Below are 10,592 nucleotides of genomic sequence, written 5' to 3' on the forward strand. Positions count from 1 at the left end.
ATTGTCAAACAATCCTTGAAAATCCAGTAATATAAAAAATACGTAATAACAAAAAATTAAAAACATAAATGTGCAATAAATATAGAATAAATTAATCAGTTTCAATAGTACTTTAAGTGCGTCACACAACCTTGATGTGCCAACATTACTTAAAGCCATTTTATTTTATTTTTTGCCTATTACTTTTCCTCATATTTAGAGATGAAGAGAATTGAACTCTCTGTCCTAAAATTGCTTTTGCCCTTTGGCTGTTGAACGTTCAAACAAATTTTTGAGAGAAACTAAGCTACTTGAATTTTAGTAACTATGTTAAAATTGGATAAACAATTTTCCTCAATTACTTTAAAATTTCTGCTTAGTGTTGACAAGAAGGCAGCAGATGGTACAGTGTTATCTATATATGACTTTGTTGATTTGGTCTTGTATTCATATGTTATTTTATTTTATTTTTTTCCAATTATGTCCTTTCAAAACTATACTCAAATTTTCTTAGCCCAAAAATAATAATTATAACAACAAAATTAGGTGCATGAAATAAACATTAGGCTCCACTATATAAACACTTTGAAACCAAAAACATTTCCACAGCCATCTTTACCTATTTCTCTCCCTCTTAACCAACCATGGCCGACATTCTTCCAAGCCTCACCCGAATCATCTTCATTTTATCAGTAGCCATTTTCTTCTCCTACTCAATCTTTGCAAATGAAGACAGCTACAGTTCCACAAGAGCCTTATCCCCAGAAGAACTTGTAAAGCCACTCAAACTCACCCACCTCCACTTCTACTTCCACGACACCATCACCGGAGGTAAAAACGTGAACGTCATGGCAGTCAAAGTTGCCGGAAAAAACTTCACCGATTTCGGTGCGGTGGTGATCATTAATGATCTATTGACAGAAGGTCCGGACCCGAGGTCCAAAGAGATAGGTAGAGCACAAGGATTGTGGTCATCAGCCTCACAAAGTGACGTGGCCTAGGCCTTGTTAATGGTCCTCAACTATGTTTTCGTAGATGGACAATATAATGGTAGCACACTCAGCATATTGGGTCGGAACGCTATAGTGGAGAATCCAAGAGAGATGTCGGTGGTCGGAGGCAGTGGTGTTTTCAGGTTTGCCAGAGGCTATGCTCAAGCCAGAACTTATCACTATGACCCATCGAAGAATTTCAATGCTGTTGTTGAGTATAATGTTTATGTCTACCATTTTTGATGAAGTAATTTGTTGTGTCCTATTTATTTGAGAAAGTTTTTTGAAATTGTGTTTCGCAGGCTTGTGTGAAGTTCAGCCGCACCACCATTGCACCGATAGTGTGAAGACTGCTTAGCCACCATCTTTGACAATGACCATTACCGCATTTAACACTGAACTCCAACTTGCTCAACAATTGTGGGCTACTGTCAGAAGCTGTTGAAGATTGTGGCCATGCAACCGTCCTTATAAGCCTATAAATAGATTCATCCCGTTGCATGCAAGGCAAGCCAAGAGAGCAAGCTCAATATCATCCCAAGTAAGGAGTATTGAGAGTAAACTCCGAGAGAGAAAATGTTTAAATTCCAGAGAGAGCTTGAGAGAAGAGTGAGCAATTCCAAAGAGAATTTGACAATGTAGAGAGAAGTTCCACGTAAGAATCCTCCATGAGAGAAGTTTTTTATTTTTGTATTCTATTTCTAAAAAAGTAATAGAATTTTTTTTATTTTTCTTCTCATATTTCTTCTCTAAAATGGTCAGAGAACCACAACAGCTTGCACGGACTACTTGGATCTCTATTATTGTGACTCATTGTGACTTGGTTTTGTGTGTTGGTTAATAATAAAAATACTTGCTTCCACACTACTACTTCTTCCTTTCATAAAGTGTCAAAATTTTATTTGTCTTAATGGATTTCATAAAATATAACAATTGATAATAAAATATGGTTGCAAAATATTTGAGCCACATAAACTAATTTTAATTGGATATAAAATTTAAATTGATATGTAATAGCATGCCTTATGAAAATAAGGAAATATTGTCTTGTTGTAATTTATCTATATATATATATATGTATATATAATATTAAGTGATGACTCTATTTTATGTAATTTTCCCTTATATATATGTAGGTATATATGGGTTACTCTTCAACAATATGCATGTTTAGTGATACAAGTTTACTCATATTATATATAAAGTATAATTATTATTATTATTATTATTGTTGTTGTTTACATTTATTATAAATTATTTGCCACCATTGAGGTAGGAATATTTTTCTCCGACTAAAATAATAATAATAGTAAGAGTAGAATATGATTGGGTGTATTATGGCTAGATGGTTTGTGTGGCACTTATATCATATGTTTCTGAAAATAAAGGCTGCAATATACAACATTGAGATAACACAAATTGGAGTTCATCGAAAATAAATTAATTAACAACCGTTTATTACATCGAAGATATATATGGTAAGATTTCTGATATCTGAATGCGATAATCAGCTTCCTAAAATATGTTGTTGGGATTGGATTAAATGCATGATCAAATCCAGAAATAATATTAGTGGTTATGTTCATGTAGATTGCCACAATAAAAAAAACTCTGTATTCTTTGATATATTTTCTTTACTCATAAGTTGGTGGATACAAGAAAATTTTGTCTGTAGCACCGCTTTATTAATAATTAAATATTTTCGGAAACTATCACATAAAATAATTAAAATTGTGTGAATAATTTCAATTAAAGAAATTAAATTTTTTCTTATATTATTTTTTAAAATTTAATACAGAAAAATACAAGTGGGTATACTGTTGCAATGATCTACGATTTGTTGCTGGCTTGTCCTATCTATTTTCTTCTAATTTGTATTTAGTTTTCTACAAGCTGCCTCCGTTCAAAGTATTCATTTTTCTTTGCAATAAATAAATAAACAAATAAATAAAATCAATCAAACAAACGAAAATAAAAAACCGAGCCTATGACTTACATAATCAATTAAGCTCAACCTTGGAGATCAATTCTCAGCACATTGAATATTAATGGGGGCTGGTCTTATTTTCTAACAACTCAGTATTTATTATCTCTATTCTGAAATTCCACCATGTCCATGGTAGATGGCAATGAGAATGAAATCAGATATCCAGAAAATACACAAATTAAATCAAGAAATTTGACCGGCCAGGAAACTAATATTATGGAGAGGAAATTCTCTATTTGTAATGCATTTGGACTTTGTATACACTCTTTCAGTTAATGTGAAATTTTAAAAATTCAAACATTTTCAATGGTAGGATTAGTGTGTATAAAGTTAATTTGATATATAGTGTAACAAGATACACCCATTATCTTGTGTCGTTGAATAAAGAACAATGTAAGTTGATGCTACAAATAATGTGATGAACACGCTGTGGAAGCAGCACAAGCATAACCTTTTGTACGCACGCTTAGCATCCTGTGTCTATTTGGAATATAAGACCCATGTAATTATATTTTGGACAATTATAAATTTGATCCAATTAAAGTTAATTAAATTAAAATAACCCAATGGATTAGTACCAAATTTAAAAGTAGTCTAATTCAATTTAATAATATATCATTGAGAGGTTGGTATCAAGGGCGAACATAAATAATACCAAACTGGTCCAAATCAAACCTAATATTTATTATAATTAGTTACATATTTTAATATTTTAATAATTTAAATTATAAATGATATAATATTCAAATTATTAAAAAAATGATTAATAATTTATTTAAAAAAAAAAAAACATATGTGGGCCTAAAATGGGTTTCAGAATGGGGCCAAGGTCCAAACCGTCCATTCCATTCTCAGCCTTGGCTAAAAAGTAAAAACTCTTTCACATCTCAACCCAATAATACTTTTCAAATTCTTAGTCATTTAATTTCTTCTCTTTGACGTTTGACAACGAAGATTTCTAAAGAACATTAACACCTGAAGAATTTGGAGTAACTAAATCCATTGAAACTCATCCACTTTCAGTTCTACATCCGGCTGTCAAAGTAGAGGACAAAAACATTGTGAAATTTGGTACACTGGTGATAACCTATGACTCCATAACAGTAGGTCCAGAGCTAAGTTCGAAAGTGGTGGAGAAAGCACAAGAAATAACAACCATATTTAAAATACTTTCAACTGTGGTTCAAAATTCAGATAAATTTGGAAGAAAAGCACCCATAATTGCTTGATTTTCGAACTACTTATCAATTATTTATTATATAATTATTATTACATTGACATTTTTTATATAAATATAAATTGAAAAAGATTTGGAATTGGACTTTTAATCATGGTTTGCCTTTGTCTTTGCTTAGACAAAATCTCACAACAAAACAAATGAGGACAGAGAAAAACAGGACAAACAAAAGTTTGACCGCCTTGCCTTCCACCATTCCCCCTCCTCTTTAACAAAATAAATAAATAAATAAAATAAAATAAAACTGCCTTCACATAAATTTTTAAAGATGAAAGGAAGATTATAAGAAAAATTCATTGATATTTGTTACCACTTATGATAATTATCAATGAGATAATTATTTATGTGTTCTTTAAGAATTGATTATATTTAAGTTAGTTTTAATTTTCAAAAATTAAATTTCTATATAAAAAAGTAAAAAACTAGTTAGTATTTAATACATGACTATCAATCCCAATGATGATATTCATTGATAATGTAACACCCTGTTCCGAACCATGTCGGAATTTTTGCACGTTGACCGAGGTTGACTGTTGACCGTTGACTTTGACCTTGACCAAGGGGTCAAAAGCTGACTTTTTGACTTGATTGGAATTCTAGGTTGACTGAAGTACCGTTACGAAGTACACATTGGCATGAGTTCGTAGACTAGTAGCACATTGAAAACGGAGCTACGGTTTGAAAGTTATAAGCAAAACAAGTTGAGGTCCAAACTATCATAGGGATGCCGGAGTTGACTTTTTATTCATGCAAAGTTGAGCATTGACTCATGCATGGTTGTGAAGTGCTCGTTGATACGAGTTCGTAGACTAGCGGCACGTCCGATTTGGACATGTGGTTTGAAAGTTATGGACCTGTAGAGTTTTTTAAATACTGTGTTATTTTAATATTATTTTTAAACGCGTAACGATGTGCCACGTGTGACTAAATAAGTGTGACTATGTGTCACCATAGTGAGGTGCCACATGTCAACCATGTATAATATCATATTATTTTATTATTATTTTGTGTAATAATATTATTTAATTATTTTTATTTTATTTTATTTTCTTTTCTTTTCCCCACGTGGGAAAACACCTTCTTCTCTTTTCTTTTCCTTTTCTTCCCTTCTTCTTCCTCGAGCCTGACAAAGACAAGAAACACACAGCAAGGACTCTCTCTCTCTCTCTCCTTTGACTCTCTCCCCTGCCCTCTTTGACCGGCCTTTTGGCCGGATTTCAGTCGCCGGACAGCCACACGCGCTAGCCACCGGTGAGGCCCAACTCCCCGCGACCTCAGCCTCCAATTTTCCCGGCCAGTCGCCGCCGGACGCGCCCAGATCGGGCCGGTGAAGTCGGCGGCGGCCGGTTAAGTTTTTCCGGTGATTCTCGCCGTTTCCGACCAGCCCAACCCGAACCATACTTCTATTCCACCATTTTCAACCCCTCTGAGTCCATTTCCGGGGTTAGATTGCCCAAAATCCCTACCGTTTGATAGATCCCTCAAGTTTAAATCTGGCCGAAGCTTTCCGGCCAAATTTCGACCACCTCCGGCAGAATTGGGGTCGATGGAGACCGGATTTGTAATCCTCGTCGCTCAAGCTTCGATTCGGTATATTATTCGACTATTTTGGATAACGTTTGTGTTTGACCCCCCCGGTATCGGGTATTATTTACCCGAATAAAATATTAATTTATTTGACTGTGTGTGAATTGTGTTCTAGAAGCACCGGTGAGTCGTGGAATTGATCCCATGGTGGATCATGGTTTAATTGCGTGCTCCAGGTGAGTGACCCACCTTGAAAACTGTTTTGGGCAATTAATTATATTTATGTGGTATAATTTGATATCTGCAGTTATGCTCATGTGGTGTACTTTAAATATAATCGGAAAAAATATTATTTTATATATATTTACCCATTGGTGCTAAATGGAATTTTTGGGTTATTAAGAAATCCCCGATTTTTTTATTATTGTGATTAAATGGTATTTATTATACATGAACAAGTATTTTCAGTAATTCGTTGTGTTTGGATTTTATATTATTTTTGGGCATAATTGGTTGGAATATTTTAAGAAAATTATTTGTTCAAATTGGTAGTTTAATTTTCATAATTATGCCCGTGGTATATTATTTGTTGAACCGCGTGTTGCGAGGAAAATTATTTTTATCCGTTATCGATGTTTTCGTATCGGTTTGTTGAATAAAAATATGTGGGATGGTAAGTGTGAAAATTTGGTATATTTCCCACAGTAATTTTAGAAAACGGTACGGTTGGTTTAACAATTATTTTAGACGCATTCACACAGTATTGGTGTTCTGGTATATGTATATGTGGTTCAGCGCGCAAGTATTATTATTTCTCCCGTGAGTTGCCATTGGACCGTGGGCAGGCAAGTCTTATATAGTGTACACAGCCGCCCCCCTCCTTGGCCGGGATGATGGTTTCAGTAGCGATATTGTCGGGATGCCAAAGTGCCGTTTGCAAGTTTCTCTCTTTAATCTCCCCGCCAGTCGGTGCTCAGGATGCTGGGTATCGGAGGGCATCACTAGTATATGGTGTGGTGCATCAAGTACAAATTTTTCGGATAGAAATTTCAAACTCCAAAGAGTACAAATTATTTATTATAATTTATTGCAATTTATTTATATGTGGGGTATTTATTTATTTGTTGTTTATTAAATTATTTGATCCCTTGGTTTTCGGGAGATATGAATATCGGGTTTTGTGAAAATGTTTTAAAAGGGGAACATTTCCAACGGAGTGAATAGTGAGGGTTTTGAGAGAAATTGTTACCTCAATTGTTTATTTATTTAATTGTTCGGTATTGATTAATTAAATCCCTTTATTTGATATATTATTAATATTAAAGGTGTACAGTAGATAGGGTCACTCACTGAGATGATTAGCATCTCACATTTTAAAATTCTATTCCCCTAGGTCCAGATTGGGAGACGTTGATTGTCCGGGGCGAGCCCAACGTCTCAGTTCGTTGCCGAAAATCCAAAAAGTATTTCTTTCCTTTTTCCTCTCCATCCTGTATTACTTCTTATCTGTCATTGTATAAATTCCACATTTATCTGTATAACGCTCTGTATACTGTATTGGACATGTAGTTATTATTTATACACTGAGTTGCTGTTATTTTTAAAGTGCTGAAATTTATGGAATCAATTTGTAATATTGTGGGAGGAATAAGGGGATGTTTATAGAAGTGTATTTTCAGTGCAGATAATTTTTGGTTAGTCCTACCCTTAGGGGAGGTGCTACCGGATTTTCCGTTGGAAGGTTCGGTGGTATTTCCCTGAAATCAAGGCTTATCTAGGATTCCGGAGAGGAATTTTGGATTGGTCTTGATAGATAATATAATGACAAATATCACTTTTCAAAATTAAAATGTCTTGATTGGTAAAATTGGTAGTGACAGAAATGGTGCTGTTTTTTTATTTTTTGGAAATAATTGGAAACGGTGCAGTTGTTAAAAAGAAAGCTGTGCCAGCCACTTTGCTGGTTGACCAATTCATAACATATGGATTGTTGTTTACTATGGAAAGTGATTGTTCACCAATCGAATGTTAAGGATACAAACAGTTAAACAATTAATTATGATAATAAATTCATTTTCTTTTTTTTGTTTTTTTTTTCTTTTATATGTATGCATTTTGTTTACTTAAATAATATTTGTTAATGTAATTTATGATAATTAGATATTTTTATTAATTATAAATATAAAAAATTATAAATTAAAAAAAAAAAAACATAAATTGAAATTGCTTGGTTTTTAGTTTTGTTTTTTTCATTATCATTAATAGTTAATTAATATGACTAACAAATACTAATTATCACTAATTACATTAACAAACTATTGAATTAAATAAAGTATGAAATTGTTATCAAATGGGGCTTATTTCTTTTTTAACGGAAAATGGGACCTAATTTGTTCATTTAGGTGAAACGACATAAAATTGGCATGGGACACTAATTAGTTCGTAAATAAGATTAATTCGGCCAACATGTTACCTTATGATTCAGGGTGGACAAAAGCAGAGAATACCGTTTGCACTCATGTTTGACTTCTTGGCGATTTGTCCAACCTATTTTCTTCTCATTATTATTTTCCACTTGCACATTTTACTTGTTAAAAAAAAAAAAGAAAGCATAGAATAATCATTCCATTATTAATATAAAAACTGAAATGCATTCATTCTAAAGCCATTGTTAATTTTCCTCTTCTTCTTTCTGTTTCCCAACATGGCCAAGACTCTTCAAAACCTCACTCCAATCTTCTTCTTCTTCTTCTTTTTCCCCTTGACCATTGCCAATGCACACGATGATCATACTTTCGCCAAAACATCAACCCCAGAAAACTTGGAAGTCAAGCCAGTAAAACTAACCCACCTCCATTTCTACTTCCACGACAACATCACAGGACGAATTCCTACATCCGTCAGAGTCGCCGGAGGACCAAAAGTTAAGAACAAACCCTTGACGGATTTCAGTGCTGTGTTGAATTTTGGTACTGTGGTGGTGATGGACGATCCGTTGACAGTGGGTCCTGAGCCGACCTCTAAACTGGTTGGAAGAGCACAAGGGATATATAGCACAGCATCACAAACCGAGGTTGCGTTTCTAATGGTTCTGAACTACGTTTTCTTGGAAGGTAAATATAATGGTAGCACGCTTAGCATCTTGGGAAGGAACAGCATATTATCGAAGGTGAGAGAGATGCCAATCGTTGGAGGAAGTGGGATTTTCAGGTTCGCCAAAGGCTGTGCTCAAGCCAGGACTTACAGCTTTAACACCACTAATGGTGATGCTGTGGTGGAGTATAATGTCTATGTCTACCATTATTAATTTGTTCACTTTTGCTCTGTTTTCATAATATAGTCATATAGACTATATATAGTTTTGAGTATATAATGAGTAATTGCGTATGCCTGTGAGTTGAAAGTTACTTTTGGGATTTTTTATGTTATATGTTTGTTTTGCTGGTGGGAGTACTACTATTATTTATGTTTGTCCTCTTCTATTTGTGTTTTGTTCATGTTCTATTGCATATGGATTAATTATAAATTTGTATTCACGTGTCCTGCATCATGATTAATTAACATTGCTCTTCTTCTTCAAAATGTTCAAGAAAAAAAATTTGTAGAGAAATTAGTGTGACATTGTGAAAATGAAAGAATAATAGAAACAAAAAATATGGTTGAAAATTGAAACAGAGAAACCAGAAAAAAAAAAAAAAAAGAAAAAAAAAGGAAAGACTAAAGACTGAAACAGAGGAATTAATTAAATGTGTTAGCTTGTGATTCGTGGGAGTACTATTATTAGTTTCCTTCTTATGTTGTCCACTTCTATATAAATTTTCTTCATGTTCTGTCGCATATGAATTAATTATAAATATGTATTCAAGCGTCCTGTTTCATGATTAATTAACATTGTCCTTCAAATGTGCCAGGAAAAAAACAATTTGTTTCTTCAAAAAAAAAAAAAAAAAAAACAATAACATTGTGGAAATGAAAGAATAATAGAAAAAAAAGATAGGATTGAAAACTGAAACGGAGAAAGCAATACAAAAAATAAAAATAAAAAACTGAAACAAAGGATTTAAACTAAACAAAAACTTCAGCAAAATTCTAATGCATATAATATGACATCTGATATAATCATTTATTATTTGATGTAAATTAATCGTATCTTGTAATCCTAGGAGGTCAAAACTAATAAAATAATGCTAATTTATCGGTGATCAAAATTTTATTAACAAATTTTATGAGTACAGAATTATTTTTACCATATCCATCTTAAAAATGATAATGGATAATGGGTTGAGAGTCAGAATTAACATGTCTAATATCTTTTTCGGGAAAAATATATTAGCTTGAATCATATTGACTGCTAATTATAAGCATTAACCTGCAGCTTCGGCTTTTATGCTTCTACTGCGAACCACACAATTATAAATCATATTTGGTTTTCAAATAAGAAAATGTTATGTTAGTTACATTTGTAACAGCTATTATTATTTCTTGTAGAGATTCCATTGTACTGGCAAGTTGACTATTATTAAGATTATAATAAATCACATCTAGCTATATTCAATTATCCTTTATTTTATTATTATTTTTTGCGTGTTGGAAGCTGATAAAATTATTTGAATTTGACATTAGAATTTTTTTTTTCGAGCAAAATAATTATATTAGGACAACCTGATAATGACACATTTTTCAGCATGAAATTTATTTATGAAAATAGTTTCTTCTATTTAAAATCAATATATAATATAAGAGACCTATAGGGGACGATTGGAGGCATAATATGATAAGCTAGAATGAGCCAATAACCTGCAACGATTAATTTATGTGGTTGATTAATAGTTTTTTGTTTTGGTCAAAAGGTTATTCCTAGTTTAGAGAA

General features: G+C 32.8%; 1 protein-coding gene and 1 pseudogene across 1 annotated transcript; both read left to right on the forward strand.

Annotated features, from left to right (window-relative positions):
• Positions 1–612: 612 nt before the first annotated feature.
• On the forward strand, positions 613–1,228 carry LOC107434394 (dirigent protein 1-like; annotated as a pseudogene).
• Positions 1,229–8,411: 7,183 nt separating this feature from the next.
• LOC107434404 (dirigent protein 21-like) lies at positions 8,412–9,194 on the forward strand. The gene has a single exon (XM_016045871.3). It carries the CDS (start codon positions 8,427–8,429, stop codon positions 9,027–9,029), a length of 603 nt encoding a protein of 200 aa, XP_015901357.3. The 5' UTR covers positions 8,412–8,426; the 3' UTR covers positions 9,030–9,194.
• Positions 9,195–10,592: the final 1,398 nt, after the last annotated feature.

Source organism: Ziziphus jujuba, chromosome 11 (genome assembly GCF_031755915.1).
Source record: "Ziziphus jujuba cultivar Dongzao chromosome 11, ASM3175591v1".
Lineage (NCBI taxonomy): Eukaryota > Viridiplantae > Streptophyta > Magnoliopsida > Rosales > Rhamnaceae > Ziziphus > Ziziphus jujuba.